The sequence below is a fragment of the Oncorhynchus gorbuscha genome, linkage group LG05, assembly GCF_021184085.1.
Source record: "Oncorhynchus gorbuscha isolate QuinsamMale2020 ecotype Even-year linkage group LG05, OgorEven_v1.0, whole genome shotgun sequence".
In the NCBI taxonomy this organism is placed as follows: Eukaryota; Metazoa; Chordata; class Actinopteri; order Salmoniformes; family Salmonidae; genus Oncorhynchus; species Oncorhynchus gorbuscha.
In genome coordinates, this window is record NC_060177.1 from 36,548,750 (window position 1) to 36,571,499 (window position 22,750).

General features: G+C 41.6%; 1 protein-coding gene across 1 annotated transcript in view; it reads right to left on the bottom strand.

Annotated features, from left to right (window-relative positions):
• Positions 1-373: 373 nt before the first annotated feature.
• Positions 374-22,750, bottom strand: part of LOC124035904 (MAP kinase-activating death domain protein-like) — an 80,353-nt gene continuing 57,976 nt past the window's right edge. The window contains 17 exon segments of the mRNA XM_046349783.1: positions 374-2,101; positions 3,700-3,746; positions 11,351-11,420; positions 12,046-12,054; positions 14,395-14,501; positions 15,163-15,235; positions 15,416-15,580; positions 15,829-15,936; positions 16,923-17,033; positions 17,176-17,281; positions 17,387-17,507; positions 18,010-18,072; positions 19,800-19,932; positions 20,164-20,238; positions 20,240-20,323; positions 20,859-20,942; positions 21,257-21,360. Coding sequence (XP_046205739.1) covers positions 1,988-2,101; positions 3,700-3,746; positions 11,351-11,420; positions 12,046-12,054; positions 14,395-14,501; positions 15,163-15,235; positions 15,416-15,580; positions 15,829-15,936; positions 16,923-17,033; positions 17,176-17,281; positions 17,387-17,507; positions 18,010-18,072; positions 19,800-19,932; positions 20,164-20,238; positions 20,240-20,323; positions 20,859-20,942; positions 21,257-21,360 — 1,574 coding nt within the window. The 3' untranslated portion in view covers positions 374-1,987.

Here is a 22,750-nt window from a genome sequence, read left to right on the forward strand (position 1 = left end):
GTAGGCCTAACTTTTGAAAGTACCATGTTTAGATTCCTAATGACGTCTCAGATTTAATTATGTGCAAACAAGACACTGATTTGGCATTGGGGAAATATTGTAAGATTAACACTTAAGCCCATCTCTGTCAATGTTTAGAATGGAATTTCAGTCATTTGTGGAATTATGAATTTAATGACATTCTATAAAAGGCTTTTATTTTTACTGGCAAATATGAGATTAATGAGATCATTTAAAAAAAAAAGGTATCGTCTTAGACCATGCAAGTATTGCATTAAATCTTCACAACATAAGAATGAAATCTAAATATATGTATGTGCATCATTTAGGTGTTCATCCAAACTTTGTGGCAAAATAATGATTTGAGACAAAATGGAGGGCTTTGTTTGACAACTTTTATTTTGACATTGCCAAAGCTGTACATGTTCTATAAATACTTTTTTCCAACACATATTTACAACAATTTCTCAACAGCAGTAGGCTAGCTAGCACAATAATTGGGTTGGTTGGTTTCAAATACTCCCGTTTTGTAATGTTCTCATATGTAACTAGTCTAACAAACAATACCTTATGTTCGGTTACAGTCTTCAAACTGTTTTGAGACACTCCTCATCCAGTTACTCTCATATTTACACCAGTGTTTTTATTGTCAAGAATGAAATACCTTAAATAATTACCTCATGGAAGTTGTAACATTATGTTCCTTACACACGCATTTCATCTCTAAAAAATAAAAGCCACGTAAACATTAAAAACAATATCCTGATCATATAGCTGTATTATTCATATATTGCTTATCTGGCAAAACAATACAATGCATGTATACACTCACACACACACCACTTACAATTGGGCTGAAATGGGGCTAGATTGGATTCATCTTACTACAACATACACAACAAGAAGACTTAACACACCTCTCCCAACAGACAAAACCATAACAGCAGTAGGTGTACACATCTCTAGAATCTCCAAATAGTGATTTCGCAAGTATAAACAATAGGTCATATTTATTTACTTCAATAAATATGTACGACAATGAAGTTTTTTACAATCTTTGCTCTGTAAGCCAGAATTGCCAAGATAAAAGATAAAAAATAAAAAAACAGAACAATGATCTGGCTCTGGCTAACTACGTAAAGTATTGCACATCTAGTGAATAAACCACACTTTGCAAAACATCTTATGTTGAAATGTACAGCATTTCTTCTCTCCATAGTAACATTCAATACAGAGGACCACAGACAAGACATTTGACAGAACTACTACAGTAGTTTCGCAACACTGGGCAAGCTAAATAGATGCACACATCTTGGACCACACAAGATATTTTGGGATCAAAAGGAATGAAACAAGCTTTTATGTGCAGTGTTTGATGCACCATGCAGAAGTAGCATTTATTAACAAAGTGACAACCGTCAGTACTAGAGTACTTTTTAAACGTTTCACCGGTTTGGACAGACTGGAGTTTTACAGTAGTACCACATAGAATATTCATCACACAGTCGCAGAGAGTGGATGGGGCGGTTGGTTGCTTTCTTATCGACTTGTAGAGCTGTGGCTCGCATCAATCCCTCTTGCTGTCTCCATCCCATTAAAAACAACCAATAAGACCTTGGCAGCAGGCCAGGATGAGAGAAGAAAGAGAAGGGGAACGAACTGTCGCCTTGAAGATCAAGCAAGCTTACGGCCAAGACATCAGGCTGGGCCTGTATGGGAGGAGCCTTGTGGACGTGACCATGGTTGGGAAGGGTGTACACACGATGCCACAGACCAGGGATCACATGTACATACACACCATAGGAATTTTACTTACATGGCAAGGCGCAAAGAGTAAAGGGTATTTCTTGGAGATGTACTTACAGGGTGCAAAGAGGAGTAAAGAGGTGTGTAGGATCAAGGATTGTGAGAACTCAATGTCATAGTAGGGCCGAGATTCCACTTTGTTGCAGAGTGAGAGGCACGGGGGGTTGGAGGGGGTTGTAGACTAGCTGGCCAGGGGTCTTGGAGATAAAATCTTGGGCTTGCCTTCTGCTTCCTTCCCCTTCACCGCAGCCACGTAGGAGAAAAGGCAGAGGACGGAGTAACAGATCTGGTGTGCCTGTTTGAGAGCAAGAAAAAAAAACAGGGAACATGAGGGAAGTGTAGCTATGACCAAGCTACTTGTGGCATAGTTATACTACTTCTGCCGCCTTTCACTTTATTATTTGGTGTCATTGCTCTGTAGAACTAATCGTGTTATGAACAAAAAGAGGATTACATTATTTTAAAATACTTAAAAGAGATTAAATAAAAAGGCTCCTTGAAAAAAAAAAATATGCATTTTAGCAGTAATGTCAAAGGGATTACTCTTCATAATCATGTCAGAAGTTTACACACATACACTGTAGCCAAATACATTTAAACTCAGTTTTTCACAAATCCTGACATTTCATCTTAGTAGAAATTCCCTGTCTTAGGTGAGTTAGGAACACCACTTTATTTTAAGAATGTGAAATGTCAGAATAATAGAGTGATTTATTTCAGCTTTTATTTCTTTCATCAAATTCCCAGTGGGTCAGAAGTTCATATTCACTCAATTAGTATTTGGTAGCATTGCCTTTACATAAAAAAAAAAAAACTTAGGTCAAACATTTCAGGTAGCCTTCCACAAGCTTCCATAATAAGTTGGGTGAATTTTGACCCATTCCTCCTGACCGAGCTGGTGTAAATGAGTCAGGTTTGTAGGCCTCATGGCTCGCACATGCTTTTTCAGTTCTGCCCACAAATTCTCTATAGGATTGAGGTCAGGGCTTTGTGAAGGCCACTCCAATAGCTGAACTTCTTTGTCCCCATGGGCAGTTGCAGACCGTAGTCTGGCTTTTTTATGGCGGTTGTGAAGAAATGGCTTCTTCCTTGCCGAGCGGCCTTTCAGGTTATGTCGATATAGGACTTGTTTTACTGTTGATATAGATACTTTTGTACCTGTTTCCTCCAGCATCTTCACTAGGTCCTTTGCTGTTGTTCTGGTACTTTTCGCACCAAAGTACGTTCATCTCTAGGAGAAAGAACGAGTCTCCTTCCTGAGCGGTATGACGGCTGCGTGGTCCCATGGTGTTTATACTTGCGTACTATTGTTTGTGATTCGGTCCAAATTCCAAACAAGGCGTTTGTAAATTGCTCCCAAGGATGAACCAGACTTGTGGAGGTGTAAATTGTTTTTCCTGAGGTCTGGGCTGATTTCTTTGGATTTTCCCATGGTGTCAAGCAAAGAGGCACTGAGTTTGAAGGTATACCTTAAAATACATCCACAGGTACACCTCCAATTGACTCAAATGATGTCAATTAGCCTAACAGAAGCTTCTAAAGCCATGACATCATTTTCTGGAATTTTCCAAGCTGTTTAAAGGCACAGTCAACTTGGCACATGTAAACTTCTGACCCACTGTAATTGTGATACAGTGAATTAATCTGTCTGTAAACAATTGTCGGAACATTTTATTGTGTCATGCACAAAGTAGATGACCTAACCGACTTGCCAAAACTATAGTTTAACAAGACATTTGTGGAGTGGTTGATAAACGAGTTTTAATGACTCCAACCAAAGTGTATGTAAACTTCCTACTTCAACTGTATATGCAATGCAGTACTGTTAAAACAGATCTGGTGGCAATTGAATGTGTATGGCGTTAGCCACAAGAGCGTAAGAGTTTAACTCACCATGGGTGTCTTGTACTTGTGGATCACCACTTCCTTAGTTTCAGGAACTACATGTGCAGGTGCAAGAGACAAAACAAAGGATTCAAGAGGTTGAAACCCCACTTTAAGAAAGAGTGTTAGAGCTGGGTGTTGCAGCGGGTGTAGCATGTGATAAGAGATTTCAGACTATGAGAGGGTACGCAAAAGAGGCTGTGGGCCAAGAGTCCACACAACTACTGAACTGGTTCAGAGTTCACACTTAGCACAAAAATGATGCTACCTGATTTGCTTTGGGCATATGCTAGATTGGACCAGACACGCTTCACTTTGGCATGATGAAAATCTGAAGTCTAAGACGGTGGATACTCTCATATACTATCTGAAAAAGTGTGGCATTTTCAAAATTACCTTTCTGCCACTGCTAGGTCTAGCAAATATATTTGATATTTAAGGGGGAGGGACAGTAGAATCGAAGTGCAATTTTGGGTGGTTCTTGCAGGCAAAATAAGTTCTTCGTAAACCATCTCAAATTATAGTCTTTGCGAAGCGAAGTTCAATAATGTGCTAACAATGCGCTAAGAAAGCCACTGTAGGTAGCTAGCCAGCTAATAAGCTAGCTAGTGTGCTAGCTAGGTGAAGAATCCCCTTATCCCTCAGTCACCAGCAGGGTTGGGTAGGTTACTTTCCAAATGTAATCTGTTACTACCTGTCCAAAATTGTAATCAGTAACCTTTGGATTACCCAAACTCGGTAACATAATGGATTACTTTCCCCTTATGAGGCATTAGAAGCAGTGGTGTGTAGTCATGGATACCAAGGGAAGCCAGGCTTCCTTGAAAAATTGACAAAAATTACATCTTTCGTGTATTTGTTTTCATATTTTTCCTTCAATTCGCAAGAGGCTGAATGTATATCACGTGTGTGTAGGCCTTTATCTGATGCTGTCTGGTCATTTACATTTTTACATTTTTTATTTCACCTTTATTTAACCAGGTAGGCCAGTTGAGAACAAGTTCTCATTTACAACTGCGACCTGTCCCAAATAAAGCAAAGCAGTGGGACAAAAAACAACACAGAGTTACACAGTCTTAAAGAGTATGACATTGTTGCCACCCGAAGCATTGAATGTAAGGAAAGAAGAAAGAAAAGAAAATAATAGCCAATCAGCGTTGCGCTGAACTAAGCGAGCTCAACTCTATGAATGCTCCTGGTGCACCAAAAAAAAGTGTCAAGAGATACCAGTTTGGATTTCACATCGCTTCAAGAAAAATACGTAAATGACAGAAACAACCTCAATTGTTGCATTTCGTGTTGTCCTACGGTGGCTAGCTAGCTAGCTAAATATGGCCCTTTCCTTGCCATGGATGGAGTTGGGGATTTGGTTTTACTTAATTCTCCGTACTGACCAATGATTATAAAAGCGATTCTGATCCAACCATAAATTCAGACATGGTTCCCCTGGACTGAGAGGTTGGAAGTTCAATAGCTATGTAGCTACTGTATATGTAGAAGGCTAATGTTAACTAGCTAATGTTGCCCATGAAAGGAAGTTAGGCTAGCGAGCAAGCATTTTAGCCAGGTAGCCTATGAACAAAAGATAAAAGTGTATATTGTATGACAGTCATAGAACGTTTCGTCAACATGAATGAGAGGAGGAAGACATTGGCGTTTCTCAACAAATCAAATTGTATTGGTCACATACACATATTTAGCAGATGTTATTGCGGGTGTAGTGAAATGCTTGTAGTAGGGCGAGTCAACATGTTTTTTTTCTGCATGCACACACAAATCAGAACAATGGACAGCCACATCATATTTAGCTCATTTTGATCAGACTATATTGTTTTTTTGGTAAATTTTAGTTGTCACTATTAGACTAAGCATAGATGATGTTGAAATGTTGAAGTTGAAATGGTGCTGGAATATTGGAGGCAGCGTCTGTTTTCTTTGCGATTTGCGGTAACTCTACTTAGTTCTAAATCAATAGTTGTTTAGTTGTCCGAAAATGTCGTAAACATTTACTTGCTTGACCATGCTGTAGGTCAAATATTCCAAACAGCCTACCCGATCGCTCAAGGGCGTCCGCATGGTCCTGGCTTGGCTTCCCCAGTGATATTACCCATGCACCTCTACTGAGAAGACAAAAAGTTTCCAAATGCATTTGGTGATTATCATAGTAGTCTCTGACTGGTGGTCAGACTCACTCAGGTGGAAAAAACTTAAATGAGAGAAAACGCTGTCATATTTTTCTCCCTACAAATAACCTTACATGTAATCCAAAAAGTAATACTCTAAAGTATCTACAATCTGATTGCAAAAAATCTGATTACAATACTTTTGCTATGCCTGTTGTATATCCCCACATATAACTTTCTACCATTTTTCCTTGCTAACATCCCGGTCAGCCTAAGCTAGCCTACTCGCCTTTACATATTGTCTATTACAAATGAATATATCATTATTCGTTTACAACATATAGTTCGCGTTCCTTGTTAAGCTGCATATTATGTAGGCTTCCATTACTGTTCCTCTGACTGGTCCATTCACCGTTGCGGTAAACCGTGGTCAGAACAGCATTTTGTTATATCCATTACAGCCATGTACAGGTTTATATTCCATATAATCTTACTTACTATCCCTTTTGTTACCATGTATGCTTACAACCTGCATGTTATTTGTGCCTGAACATTACAATTCTTTTAATTTGAACCCCCATTTCTCCCCAATTTCGTGGTATCCAATTGTTAGTAATTACTATCTTGTCTCATCGCTACAACTCCCGTACCGGCTCGGGAGAGACGAAGGTCGAAAGCCATGCGTCCTCCGAAACACAACCCAACCAAGCCGCACTGCTTCTTAACACAGCGTGAATCCAACCCGGAAGCCAGCCGCACCAATGTTTCGGAAGAAACACCGTGCACCTGGCGACCTGGTTAGCGTGCACTGGGCTAGTGCGCGATGAGACAAGGATATCCCTAACCGTGCGTCGCCCCACGGACTTCCTGGTCGCGGCCGGCTGCGACAGAGCCTGGGCGCGAACCCAGAGTCTCTGGTGGCACAGCTAGCACTGCGATGCGGGCGCGAATCCAGAGTCTCTGGTGGCACAGCTAGCACTGCGATGCGGTACCCTAGATCACCCGGGAGGCCTTTCCATTCCTATCCTAGTGTTGTATGTATCTGTACGCCAATTAGGCAGTTCACCATTTGTGCCTAATCTCTATGGGGAAATAAGTCACTCACTAGGCTGCAGTCCAAATACGTGATTTTTAGTCCCTCAGCCCTTTGTCTAGTAACTTTCCCTCTGGGAATCCCCATTGAAACCAGTTTTATTGCCACCTTAAACGGAAGTCCAATTCACAAACGTTGCCCCCTTGGCCCTCGATTTTGCTCGACGGAGTGAGTGATATACTTGCCACTTGCAGGGTTGATATAACCCACAATTAAATACAAACTGTAGTCACATGTCAAACTCTGGTGGCCACAAACTTTTACATTTAATCAACAAGGCTGCATTTCCGGCATGCCAGACAAAATTATGAACCTAGCTTGATAAAAAAAATGTATCTAGACAACATTGATTTTAGCGTTGTAAAATTGGCTTAGTCTCATAGTGAGGAGCCTATAAAACCGTAGATTCATAAACATATTTTTGGGAATTATGAAATTTGTATATACAACCGGCCGTGATTGGGAGTCCCATAGGGCAGCGTACAATTGGCCCAGAGTCGTTAACAGTTCAAACCTCAAGATTTCCACCAAGGACGTTGCCTCTTCGATCAACTCTCCCTCGCTTGGGCAAGGGACATTTAAGGAACACTCGGACGTGACGATGTAAAATGTCATTCAAGGGCTTAGAGTTCAGGGCCGAGGGCGGTCTACTTTGAGTTTGTATGCAGCCGTTAAAGAGGTGTCGTTTCCTAGCACCGCCCTATTTGGCATGTTCACGGATGCCAGTCAGCCTTTGCAATTAGAGCCATTACAGGGCTCACCTGCCTAGTGGCACGGTTTATTATTGCAAACAATATATGCATACATGTGTGTCACCTATTGTGTATATATCCCAACCACTTATTTATGTATGCATATTTCTTAGGTATTCTTGCCATTATGTTTGTGTACATTCCTTATGACTATTTATGCATATTTCCCCTGCTTATTTCCTATTGTATACCTATGTCAATGTTTCATCTAGTGAATTATTATACGTTACTAAATGTTGTATTATCATTCATTTTCTCTAGTAGAAATTTGAAATCTACATATTCACCATTATTCTGGTTACTGTGGAATTAAAGTGTTCACAGTGAATCAACGGCTTGCATCGTCTTACCCGAAGACACAGGGGGCTAGGGTCGCACTCCCAGTGCATAATACACATAGTATTCCACAAGCTATGCTGACTGGCAAACAGCCACCTTTAAGTTAGGTAGCTAGCCATCATCTTTCAAGCTAAATATGGAAAACTGCTTGTGTGAATAGAACTTGGGGACAGTTTGGTTATGTTTCCACTATGTTTGCATACCGGACTACCATCTTGAAGACTGTCTGCATAGTTCACCAGAGATGAGATCGCAAAGTTAGAGGATTTAGTCTGCCCCGTCCACAGCAAGCGGCCAACTGCAAACAGCTCTGACAAACAGCTGGCTAGTTTGTTTATTTAGCTTCGTTTCCGAGAACCACCCAAACTTCGACCTCGCATCTAGCTTGCCGCCAGCTTTATCCTTGAGGTACATGTCAAACAGTATACCTGTGTGAGCTGGCTCAGTTTCTCACCTGATAAAAAAAAATATTTACACACTTCAGTTCAAAAGTTTGGGTTCACTTAGAAATGTCCTTGTTTTTGAAAGAAAAACACCAATTTAAAATAACATCAAATTGATCAGAAATAGTGTAGACATGGTTAATGTTGGAAATTACTATTGTAGCTGGAAACGGCGCACAGAGGCCCATTATCAGCAAAAATCACTCCTGTGTTCCAATGACCCGTTGTGCTAGCTAATCCAAGTTGATCATTTTAAAAAGCTAACAGAAAAACCCTGCCTAGAAAGCCAGCATCCCGGAGTCACCTCTTCACTGTTGATGTTGAGACTGGTGTTTTGCGAGTATTATTTAATGAAGCTGCCAGTGGAGGACTTGTGAAGCGTCTGTTTCTCAAACTAGACACTAATGTACTGGACCTCTTGCACTGTTGCAAGACAATCAACTAGTTTAAAGAAGGACAGTTTTATTGCTTTTTTAATCAGGACATCAGTTTTCAGCTGTGCTAACATAATTGCAAAAGGGTTTTCCAATGATCAATTAGCCTTTTATAAAATTATAAACTTGGATTAGCTAACACAATGTGGCATTGGGACACAGGAGTGATGGTTGCTGATGATGGGCCTCTGTGCGCATAGGTAGATATTCCATAAAATAAAATCAGCCGTTTCCAGCTACAATAGTCATTTCTAACATGAACAATGTCTACACTGTATTTCTGATCAATTTGATGTTATTTTAATGGAACAAAAGATGGGTTTTTCTTTCAAAAACAAGGAAACTTCTAAGTGACCCCAAACTTTTGAACAGTAGTGTAGGTTCTGCTGTTTCCTAAAAAGTGGTTTTTACTGCCCCCATTACTTACTGTTGTTCCTAGATTTGTTTTGGCGAATAGATTCAACTGTTTGTAGCAGCAAGCCATTAGAATACAGGCATCCAAATGATTGTGTAAAGGACATATGTGGCCCACGGAAAAGGAAAGAACTCACACTAATGCCTTGAAAATACAAAAACAAAATCAGTCACACAGTGCGAGCAAATGTGTACAGCAACAACAATGTAAAACAAATGTGGAGAATGGGAAAGAAACAAAGCAAGACATTATAGGGAAAAAAAGTGTGCCAACCAAGAAACTAACTACTTAAAGACACAAATACATAAGCTGTTAAAAAGGGATACTTCAGGATTTTGGCATGGAGGCCCTTTACCTACTTCCCCACTGTTAGAATAACTCATTGATACAATTTGTATGTCTCTGCGTGCAGTTTGAAGGAAGTTGCTAACTAAAACAATAGCAAGTTAGCGTTTGTGTGATGACTGGAAGTGTATGGGCTCACAAAACTACATCCGCACAGGACACAGAGACATACAAATGGTATCCACGAGTTCATCTGACTCTGGGGAAGTAGACTGACAAAATCCCAAAGTGTCCTTTTAATGAGGCCCAACTCCCTAGACCACGTTCAAAGCCAGTGTCGGTGGACAGACTTTTCATTAGTAACTGTGAACCCTCGAAAGAGGGGACAACGATAAAAAGGGGCCCTCTGCTCCCCACATTGTCAAGTCAAGTAGCCAGGGTCCTTGGCCTCGAAACCGCAAAGCATTGAGGAAAAAAAACAACACGAGAGGGGTTTGCTTTTTTAAATAAAGTGATGGAGAGGGGCAGGAAGTTTCAGTTTAATAAACTGTCAGGACAGGCAGAAACCCAGCCAACGTTTACAAGAAAGGAACGAGGGGGATTCTGCATAAAGAAGGAGGGGCATGAGAGAAGGCGGGAGCGGAGAGGAGGAATGCTCTTAAGAGAGGAAAGGAGAAGAGAAAGGTGACAGCACTTTACCTGCTGGAGAATGAAGGTTTTCATAGCGGCAAGGATGAGGGTGACGTATTACAAAAGCAGCACAGAGACACGGCAGTAACCCAGTCCAGCGCTGATATTAATGGGGGCTATAACCTCACAGATCTAGGCCTCTCCTAACAATCTCATTGGTCACTGGTTGTCGGTTTCAAATATGGCAGTGTAAAAAAGACACGATAAACCATCTACTGTACACATCTGGAAGGAAATGCTCTAAATATCTAAATACTAGCCCTGGTCTCAGGAAAGGAATCCCCGGTCACATTTAGTAGGCATCATTGAGAGAAAACGTTTTGAAAATGGCTGAGGTCCTACCTGAACGTGCCTAAGAAAGTACAATTTCCTTTTCTTTCTGATTTTTTTGTTTGTGTGCCTATACAATGCAACCCAAATGTGGCCATATCCAACAAGTTAGCATCCTTCTATCCTGAAGATCGAGCGAGATAATTCAGCTTCAACTGAGAACATCATTAACGTATGTGTCCTTTATTCTTAATGAGCGTTTAAAACAGTTCAAATACGATCTGTGGCTCCGCTTCCCTCTGCTCTGGGCTTTGATGAATTTCCCTCTCATGCACATTACATTTACATTTAAGTCATTTAGCGAGTGAACCCTAAAACGATTTCCTACCCTAAAGCTCTAACTTCCAACATTTGATCCTTACAAAAATCTGATGCAGAAACAAGCGGTGCATCAAGTCTTCCATCTTAACACAGCAGGCCTGACTCCTAAGACCTCATGGTTAAAAACTAAAAACACAGCAAGTAAAGACAAACCTCACAAATAGGGCTGTTTTGTCTTGTTTTATAGTCAGCAATAAATATGAAAATAAGCACACATTCATATTTGTGAGGGCTGGACTTCTCAAATTGCCAAATGAAACTAGCTAACTCTAGCACTGACTATATTTGCCCTGAGGTAAGCAAGAGCGGGTGTGAATCCACTGAACCCCGAGTCGTTACAGTTGCTAACTCTGTGCGTTGGCGTTTTCGTCTGTCGTGAAGCTGAGTTACTGCCGTGTCGAGTACAGACCTAGAATCAATAGATGTGGTAATTACCAAATTCCTCCAGGACAAAGACTCCCTTCACAGTATTGCACTTTTTAATGTGATTCAGCTCTATGAAAACCTAAAACAAAAAAAACAAAAAAAAACAACAAGACAGAACATTAGTAACTCAATGACAACATGCTGAAATGAAACATTTCAGAGAGAAAATGAACAACGTTAAATTATCATCTAGTCAATACTAAAAGGGAAAGAAATACAAAAGGATGGTATATGCAAGCTTTTAAAACGCTACCAAAATGAAATAGGACAGCACAGAACAGAAGTTTCCATGTTTGAATGCTTACATGGGCTGGGGTTAGGTGAGTAGCAATGCATTGTGGGAAGGTCTATGATGAAGTGAGTGCTATTAATGATTACTGGCTGAATGAAACTATAATATGGTCATTTGTTCACACTATAGTGCCTTAGATAAAGTGTGCATCAGCAAAGCTATTGTGGCCATTTGTTGTCAACAGTGAAGCAATGGCGACTGCTAATTCATTTCCATTTCCCTACTGATGCAAATGCACTGTGGCCCATGTAATGCTTAGCATACATGGAAATTCCATATGAAAACAGAGATGAGGACACATAAAATAAAGTTGACCACACACAGCTAAAGAAATTGAGGGGAAAAATAACCCCCCCCCCCCCCCAAAAAAAGTCATAACCGCTAACAAGCAAACACGGCAGAGGTTGTGTACCTTCCGCTCCTTGCAGGGGGAGAGAGCATGGAAGAGAAACGGTTTGGATTATTATCGGACAGAAGAGCACAAACACTGGACGACGCTCAAAGAGGGCGCTGCACTATCAACCTAATGGACGGGACTTGACATATTAACAGCTATCAATGCTAATATACCTGTCACAGAAAATTCTACTGGAATGATGAAGTGCTAAACTAGGAAAGGTGGGAAAATAACTACTGAAAGTTGGTCTAGTCTATACTTTAAACAGCTGGACTTTTTGGGGGGTTCGTTCCTGGGCCTAACCCAGAAAATGACATAATTACTACCAGTTTTGACGGCTGGGAACCCATTCCCGCCCCCAATGCCCTCCATGCCCCCTCCTCCAGCAACGAGGGCTGGCACCAACAGCTCAGTAGTACAGGTACAAGAGGGCAGTCAGCCACATCATCTCCCCAACAAAACAGGCTGCCACCTATAACAACCTCGACCCTCTGTAACATGCCCACGTATTTAACCCTACGGTGACCCGTCTGTCACTGGAAGCTTGGGTGGGCCTGCACTGGCAAAACGTAATGGGTTGGGCATGAACTATCATATGAAAAGGTTCTTTAAAACAAGACAGTTAAGTGTTTGTTTTAAATTTTAAAAAATGATTGCATGAATGATGTCTATGAATATGACATCTACTACTGCTCCTGCAGAGCTGACGCGGGGAAAAAAAGAGGTGGTTTGAATTTTCCAAGCAGCACGTATGTGTTGTTCCTAAAAGGTCAATTATTAGGTTAAGTGTCTGTAGTAGGGAAAGGGTATTACAACATTATGACTGTTGTACCCTTGTTCAAATCAATATGATGATGATGATGAAACTGTTCTTCAACCATAGCAACATGTTCTAACCTGTTAGATGTTGCTTCAAAAAGAAGGCACAATCAAATACACTCTCGATTGGCCACTGCGATGTCTAGCCTTAATTCCTTTCAATTAGGTGCACTGTGTGATCGAAAGAAATCAAGAAGGCAGTTCAAAGAGCTAGGACCTTTCATAAAGAATGTAGTGGTCAAAAACATTGTTTTCTATTCTACTACAATAGAGTATTACTTTATGAGTAGTCATTCCCATGTGTTGATTCAATGCGTTTTTGCCCCAATCCTACAGTGTGACATGTCCAGTGTGTTTCTTCACTATGGTTATATTAAAATGAGTGCCACTCCTATGACCCTCAATCATTGGCGGAGCAATTGTATAATTGTTATTTCAGATCCAAGCATTTCCTTTGGGTCCAAAAATATCTACTTGTGGACTGAGGTCAATTATATTCTTCCTCAAGTTGATTCAGGAAATGGAATTGCCCCAACCCCAAAAGTTGTGAATTACTTGAGGTATTTTTCATCTAACTTTAATATGCAGGTCAAGGGGACAAAACTTTAAAAGAACGGTAAAATAAAATGGCAATTATTAATGAAAAGTCTTTGCACAAGGTCATATATGTCTTACCTCTGATGCACAAATCGCTCTTACACAAACAGAACACTCGCCTTCCCTCACAAACGACAAGGTTTGGGAACCACAACTAAGAATGCTAAGCATGAACAGAATATTTTTGTATTAATATATATATATATATATATAAAATAAATAAAAAAGTACCCCTTTTTTCTTCCCAATTTCATGATATCCAATTGGTAGCGTGAGAGGCGAGAGCCACGCATCCACCGAAACACGACCTGCCAAGCCGCACTGCTTCTTGACACACTGCGCGCTTAACCCGGAAGTCAGCCGGGGGAAACAGTGTACAGCTGGGGACCTGAAGTCCGCGTGCATGCCAAACTCTCCCCTAACCTGGACGACACTGGGCCAATTGTGCGCCGTCTCATGGTTCTCCCGGTCGCAGCCGGCTGCGACACAGCCCGGGATTGAACCCGGATCTGTAGTGACGCCTCTAGCACTGCGATGCAATGCCTTAGACCGCTGCGCCACTCGGGAGGCCTTTAACAGAAATGTTTAAGTGGATATGTGTTTTCATCTTGAAACATACATCTTAGTGACTGCACAAATAAATCATAACATATTTTAAATCATAGAAAGACAAAGCACAAAAATGAGTTATTCCTCTAAGATCCTGATCAAAACAGTGACTGGTACTCTGCTTTTTCACTCAATTCAGTAGGCTATAAAAATGTATCAATGTCAAAGATAAATGCTGTCTATTCTCTCTTTTTTTTAAAAGGGACCTTAGAGGAAGTGAGCCACTGTGTGTGTGTGAGAGAGAAAGAAAACAGAAAACGAGGAGAAGAATTGCGGTGGTTGGAAGGAGGTTAAATGGTTTTGCGTGTGCGTGTGTATGTGGTAATACAGGCCTCCTACCTGGCTGTGCATGAATTTGAGGTTGATGCCTTCCAGGGTGACTTGCAGCAGTCCTCCCTCGCCAGTCTTCATGTCCTGCACAGGGAACTCTCCACCCAGCTCTGGACCTATGGAGAGATGGACAGATCGCTTAAACCAAAGGATCCCTCTCCTATCCATTCCGCTGTACATCTCTTTTGAAAAGTGTTAGTGATGACAGACAGAAAAGTCTTTACTTGGCCTACTGAGCTGATTGACTCAAATGGTTATAGAATTTATTGGACGATAAAGCAGTAGGGTAGAGCTCACCTTCACTCAGAGTTATTCCTACATCTCAAAGTTCTACTTTTCCATAGACTAATGAACTATTACTAACTGTTATTAGCCCCTAGTGTAGCGGTATACAAACTTCTTCATCGGGGACCCCATTTTTTGGGGCCAAATGTAATGACAACCGTAAAAATCGGCACATTTCCATTTTTACACAAACAAATAACCTTTATTTCATGACATTTTCATCTCTCTTATCGAAATGAAAAGAAACCAATAAATACATTTACTCAATAATTCATTTTTCAAATGATCTTTCTCAAAAACTTTTGTATATTGTCTCATACATTAATCTGTACTCCTAATTTCTTTTAAATATATTTTGGTGACCCCACTAATTCCCGACCTAGACTTTGAATACCACTGCCCTTAGGGCCATCCATTTTCAAAACGCAGGGCAAGAATAAATTGGTGGTGCCTCAAAGAAAGAGACTCCAGCCAACGTGCACACCCACATACCTGGTTTAATGCTCTGCTGTCGGGCAGCAGCTCTTTCCATGCTGTCCTTCACACAGTAATACAATTCGCGACACTAGACAACAAAACATTTGAATTTCAGATTATGGAATACAAAAAATGGCTGTACAAAGACTGACACGAAAGTCACAATTTACAGTCACCTTAATCACAGGTTCCACTAACACGGATATCAAAGGTGTTCATAATTGCTAGTTGCATTTCAGTACCCTAAGCGCTAACGGTAGGGGTTCACCTTCTTGGTGTAGAACTTGTTGAGTTGGGTCTCCTGGCCATTGCGTCTCCACAGACACAGGACCTTGGTCTTGGGGCAGTAGGTCATGTTGATGAGCTTCTCGTACCACCAGCGCTCATACACTGTGCCGATGTTGCTGCGCAGGACTATACAGTCATCACACACCTGAATGGGGGAGATGGACAGAGGCAAAGGATGCAATTATTTGATATCCACTGTAGAGCTAAACGCTAGATCTACTGAAACTACAAATTGCAGAGTTTTGACAGTTCTTGACGATGATTTGTAAATTCGATCTATTCAGATACTCGTCGGGCCATCTCTGGGGGCACAATAAAAAAAACATGAACAAGGCCAACTGCATGTACAAGGAAGGGCCAGGAAAGTGAATGCTGAAAGTGTCTTTCTCATACCTCCATGAAGAAGATGTCCCCCGTGGTATCAGTCCCAGCATGCACCACGAAGGTCTGCTTCTTGATGTGACGGCTTCCGCTAGGTCTGATGGACAGCTCGCGACCATTCTGAAATGTGAGTGAACAAGACTTTTTACCCTTCTCCTACAATTTCTGCAGCCCTGTGGAAATCAAATTAATTTTGATGGGGATTTATTTATTATGTTAATCTGTTTAAGCTAGAGATATGTTGTTTTCTTTTTTGCATGGGCTGCGTCTCAATCCACCGCATCCGCCGAGATCGCCCTTCCACATCTGTGGTGAAAGGTGGCAGAATTAGAAGAGCGGTGTTTGTCGGACCATGAGATATCCAGACAATCAGTCTTTTCAGAAAAACGTCTGTAGCAATCTGAATGGTTTGGCCTATAAAACTATTATGACTCATGAACCCGATGGTGTTCTCTGTTTTGCTCTACGAAGTTGATAGATCCCCTTCTGCCAACTTCTGTCTGTAGCCTCCGAACAGTTTGGGATACACAGTAATATGACCCCTCTCTGTGGAACGGCGAGTCTCTCACAAACACGTTCATGTTGGTTGTTTTGCTCTAGGATGCCCACAAGGCCTCAAGACTCATCTGAAGGTCCCCGGTATCAGTTTTTTTTTTAAATCAATGGAAGTAAATATGGATATTGTTAATTGCCTTGAATAAGTGGTTAAATACATGCAAAAGATAAATAAAACAATAATACATTTCCTGATCTTTCTTATATCTTTCAGATATAGGACAGAATTTCCTTTGGGGGGGCTTTGTTTTTGGGGGGTATTGTTTTTCCATGTATTGAATCTGTTATTCAACGCTTTTCTATGGGCTAAAAGCAATAATGGCCAAATCAAATGTTTCATCCCCGACTTAGACAGGGCTTAGACTCTAGAGGGTTAAACAAATATCAGCAACACTGATATTCTCACACACACTAAAAACATGTGTTGCATAAAAGGATCTGGCTCGAAGGACCACATAAAACGTTGAATCTTTATGCCACTTGGTAGAACAGTTGACTGCCTTAGTGGCTCTTATTTTATTGAAGAGAGAGAATCATTGGTTCTTTCTTACCAAATTAGCCAGTTTGTCCAGACACTCATTGATCTCCTGGCTGTGGCTAAGGCCGATGTGGGACTTCCCCATCAGACGCCTCACCTTCTTCCTGATGTCATTCTTGTTCACCTGGCCAGACAGAGAAGGACGTACAGACAAACTTAGTAAGAGACGTCGGAAGATATGCGATGACTACTTATCTGAACATTCGTAGTTGCTGCAGTTGGCATACGGGGGTTACAGAGTGAAACATTGTGTGTGACAGACCCACCTTAACCATTAGCATGTAGGCGATCATATTGTGCAGTAGAGTAGCTAGCAGCCTGTCCTCATCGTCCTCCAGGCGCTTACGGTCGTGGTCCCCGAGTGACAGATATCTGTGTAAACAGTGGTAACCATCAGCCTCTAAACAGGAAACACAGCTATACAAGGATGGCTGTCATTTAAAAAAATACAGATCCACTCTAATAGGCAACCTGTACCTGTCAATCATCTCTTGAGGTCCCTGGTCCATACCCATCCCCTCCCTCTCCAACATGACAGCATCCAAGTAAGCATCCTCCCAGAACTGGACCTGGTCCCACAGTGTAGAGCGCTCCTTACCTACATAAATACAACACTCACTGCTTATCTGTATCCAAAAGGACACACACTTACACAAAAACACATCATGACCACAATCACAAGGGCACACAAAAAAACACAAAACTCGTCTACAAAATCATCCACAGGTCAAAATCACCTTCACACTGACAACTACTGTTCACGTCGCCCCACACTCACCAGTAGACGTGCATTAACATACACATGATCCCACAGAACCTTACATAACTGCACACACATAAACACCCACATAAACGAACACACACCCATACGAACACACACACCAGACCATGTGATTGTTGAAAATGTTTTGTCAACCAAGAGACATTGTCTCTTGTTTACTTGTCCATAGGAGCCCTGCTACATTGTTTACAACACCAACCACTCAGTGTGATGGGAAACCCAGTGGCGGTAAAGATCAAAGCAGCACATCAAAGCCCAGGTGGGCATTTCATCCAAGCACAAACATAGAAGGTCAAAAGGTGAAAGAGGTCAGTCCTACTCAGAGAGAACGTTTCCATGGCAGCATCCTCCAGCTGGTCCCACATGGAGCTCTTGTCGCGCCCTGCAAGGTGTTCCCGGGACACGCAGTAGGGAGGAAGAGGAGCAGCAGAGCAAAGAGGGTTAAGCTCAGAGCTGAGTGGGTTAATGACAAACCAAGCGAAGAGAGAGAGAGAGAGGAAGGGGTGGAAGCACAAATAAATATACCCAACCTCATTCACTCCAGACCTACCTTCACGCTTTATAGTACAGTTCATGCAGTGTTAGTCAAATAGTGAGAAAGAGTTAGACGTATCAGATTGATATGCAGTACCACTCAAAGGTTTGGACACACCTACTCATTCAAGGGTTTTTCTTTATTTTTACTATTTTCTATATTGTAGGATAAGACATGAAATCTATGAAATAACACATATGGAATCATGTAGTAATCAATAGTGTTAAACAAATCAAAATATATTTTAAATATGAGATTCTTCAAAGTAGCCACAAGAACGGTGAGCAAAAATCCCAGAACCACACGGGGGGACCTAGTGAATGACCTGCAGAGAGCTGGGACCAAAGTAACAAAGCCTACCATCAGTAACACACTACGCCGCCAGAGACTCAAATCCTGCAGTGCCAGACGTACTGGCTTAAGCAGGGGGACACATGTCCAGGCCTGTCTGAAGTTTGCTAGAGAGCATTTGGATGATCCAGAAGAAGATTGGGAGAATGTCATATGGTCAGATGAAACCAAAATAGAATTTCTTGGTAAAAACTCAAGTCGTCATGTTTGGAGGACAAAGAATGCTGAGTTGCATCCAAAGAACACCATACCTACTGTGAAGCATGGGGGTGGAAACATCATGCTTTGGGGCTGTTTTTCTGCAAAGGGACCAGGACGACTGATCCGTGTAAAGGAAAGAATGAATGGGGCCATGTATCGTGAGATTTTGAGTGAAAACCTCCTTCCATCAGCAAGGGCATTGAAGATGAAACGTGGCGTGGCAATGAAGGAGTGGCTTCGTAAGAAGCATTTCAAGGTCCTGGAGTGGCCTAGCTAGTCTCCAGATCTCAACCCCATAGAAAATCTTTGGAGGGAGTTGAAAGTCTGTGTTGCCCAGCAACAGCCCCAAAACATCACTGCTCTAGAGGAGATCTGTATGGAGGAATGGGCCAAAATACCAGCAACAGTGTGTGAAAACCTTGTGAAGACTGACAGAAAACATTTGACCTCTGTCATTGCCAACAAAGGGTATATAACAAAGTATTGAGATAAACTTTTGTTATTGACCAAATACTTATTTTCCACCATAATTTGCAAATAAATTCATTAAAAATCCTACAATGTGATTTTCTGGATTTTTTTTCTTCTCATTTTGTCTGTCATAGTTGAAGTGTACCTATGATGAATATTACAGGCCTCTCATCTTTTTAAGTGGGAGAACTTGCACAATTGGTGGCTGACGAAATACTTTTTTGCCCCACTATATGTATGTATGTATGTATGTATGCATGTATATATGTTTTCCCTTATAGGAAGGATTCACTCAGCAAGATGACATTACAACGAGCAGCACCGCAGATGTGAGATGAGCATGATGCAAGCCAGCAGAGACGTTTAGCCTCGCGCTTCAACGTTCTTCGATGTTGCGGAAATTGACCTGATATTGTTTACTTTGTGCATGCAACACCTCACTGAGGCTACGAGATATTTACTGTAACTTTTTACCACAAAGTTGAACAGAGGGAGACTGGAATAGATGTTAAACCACAGCCTTTCTAAAACATCCGTCATCTGGAACATACCCAGCAGGCCATCACATAGGTAAATCCTCATACTGATGTCTTCCAAGGGCTGGGTGGGAGGCCCCTTAGCCACGACAGGCACAAGTTTAGCCTTCGCCTCCTTCACACCAGGCTTCATCTTTTGGGTCTTACCCTGGGAAAACACCACAAAACATAAATCATGGGATAAATTCATCTTGCCAAAGACTTAAGATTTTCCTGCATTAACAAGATTGGCATCCACAGGCAGACTTCATGTTCCGCAGCGAATGCATTTGCACTTATCAAAAACACCCCCCCCCCCCCCCACCCCAAAAAAAACAGTTGCACTAATATTAACTGGTGAATCAAGTGTGTGATCAGCCAGGAAGGACTTTCCACTCACAAAAACTGAGCTGGTAGCCGGGTTGGTCTCAACCTCGCTGTCGGACAGTGTTCCCCTGGAGAGGTTGAGATGGGGGGGCTTGCCTGCCACCCAAGCCCTCCCCAGCGGTGCTACTCAAGTCACTGTCAGCTCCCAGCGTCTCTCCTGAGCTGTTACTTATCTGGAGAGGTCAAAGTGTCAGGAGACGAGTGAATATCAGGCATACTGAGACACAGAGAACTCACACTGACTAAGGCTAAAAGAGACAAGAGTTAGATCAGTACTCCTCAACCCTGCGCTTGGAGAGCTGCAATACTACAGGTTTTTTTTGAGGATCACTGAGTTACACTAAGGCTAAGAAACACTGGGGAAGAGGTAGATTAGTATGACACGTACGGTTTTGACAACAGCCATTGTGCCAGGCTGAGACAAAGCAAGACAAGAAATGAGTAGGACTAAAGTTAGCAAAGACTAGAAATGAATCAAGCTCGGAATTTAGTAAGATTGGGAAGCAACCTGGTTTGGGATAGGTGTTACTGGGGATGTATGGCTTGAGCTTAAATGAGTCTGTAGAACCTTGAGTGTAAACCTTGTAAGACTAAAGATAAAAATTACGCTTTAGGATAAGCGGGCCTTGTGATGAGTCACACTGAGGTAAGGTTGAGAGGGGCTAAGGATTGGGTTGAGATTGTTTCTCTGTGTTGGCCGCGCCCTACCACTGTGCTGGCCTCTGAGTCCTGGCTGGTGCTTCTGGTAAGGACTGGCGCTTCAGTGCCGGTCACAGACTCTGTGTCACTCTTCTGCAAAGCAAGACCGAGAAAGAGAGGTGAGCAGACAGTGGTGTAAAGTACTACTTAAGTTGTTTTTTGGGGGTATCTGTACTTTACTATTTATATTTATCACAACTTTTACTTTACTACATTCCTAAAGAAAATAATGTACTTTTTACTCCATACATTTTCCCTGACACCCAAAAGTACTCGTTACAGTTTGACAGGAAAATGTCCAGCAGACAAGCACCAGAGTTGGGGGACAACCGGCGTGAAACAAGTGTCAGATTCAACGTGTGCATTCTTCACTTAGTTACAAGAGCTGGCTTTGGAAAAGAACAGACCTGGGATCCAGAGGTGACACTGAGGCCACTGTCAGCACTGATCTGGGACTTCTTCTCCTCCGTGTCAGTCAGCTCAGGGTGCTGTTTCTTAACCCCCTCCGCTCCTGCAGGATACATGTTGTTGTCAGCACGGGTGCCATGCGCACTTCCACACTGCCCCCGTATGGAGTGTCACATGATTGGCAACTGGCAGAGAAGTGGGGGAGGGGGCTGGTGACCTAACTGCTATTGAAAGGCTTGCACACATCACACTGAATGTGGATTTAGCTTTCGTCTTCCGATTTGAATGACGACACTTTTCACACGATTCTCCATGTAAAATTTGTGCAAATTATGTTCAGAGGTGCAAGGTACTCTCGGCCAGCAAACGCTATTGGTGTGTCTGACCTCTAATACCATCACTTTGGGATTGACCGGAAATACTGGCCCTACAATAGGGACACTTCGTTTAGCCAGAGGATCTTACCTTTCTTTTGTTGTTGTGGAATTCAATGAACAAAAGCTATGTTGTTTTTTTATATTCAGGAAGCAAAGAAATGTATAATAAATCAGTCATGTTCAGTAGGTCAAAACAGAAGAAAATGGCTCAAAACAGAGAGATCATATATCATTTGTTTTCTGTTGCAAAACATTGTTATGTGTGCCCTAATGAACATGACCCAAATGTCAGATTTCAATAGACCAAGCATGTGACTATTTAGAGGCAAGTGGAGAGTGCAAAATCAGTAGGAATATTGATAGATGTACATCAAACTGTAATTGACAAAGGCAGATACCAATATAAAAGAGGTCAAAGTTACACAAATTCAGGCAGTTAGGCATGCAGACAAACTGAGGGACAGTCAAAATAGGAGACCATTTTCTGCACAAGTTTGCTTTTAGACAAGCATTGACCAACAGCGCTGTTGTTAATATACCAGTCAGTTGTTGCAGAAACACCTTGTTATGACTCACATAATGCACCTCTAGGAAAATGTTACTACAATTAAACAAATGCTGGCCTGCAATCTGTACATTTTGAAGAGTCCAGGATATCAAACCTTTACATCGGAAGAAAGTACAGTCAATTACAATGGTGCAAATGTACAAATGTTCAATGCAAATGTAACCATGACATGACTTCTGTGATACATTTGGTCATGCAGCCAACAAACCTGCAAGAGATCTTTGTACTCTAACAAACTATTGTGTATTCATTCATGGCTCAGTTATGTTTTTGTTTTGTGTACAATTTAACTTCTTGCTATGTAGTGATTTTCCAGAAAAGCACATTTGCTAACTTAAAATGCCACAACTGACTTAACTTTGATAGAACCTCAAGAGCCCAGGAAAATAGGGAATGTTTGGGATTAGGTATGGGTCTGACAGACTACATTTCCAATGAATATTTCACAACTCAGTGAATAGGAATGGAAAAAGTTGTTGGCAAACATATGACAGAGTAGCTATATGGAAAGAAAGAGGAACTCCCAATATTATAACTCCTGATTTGAG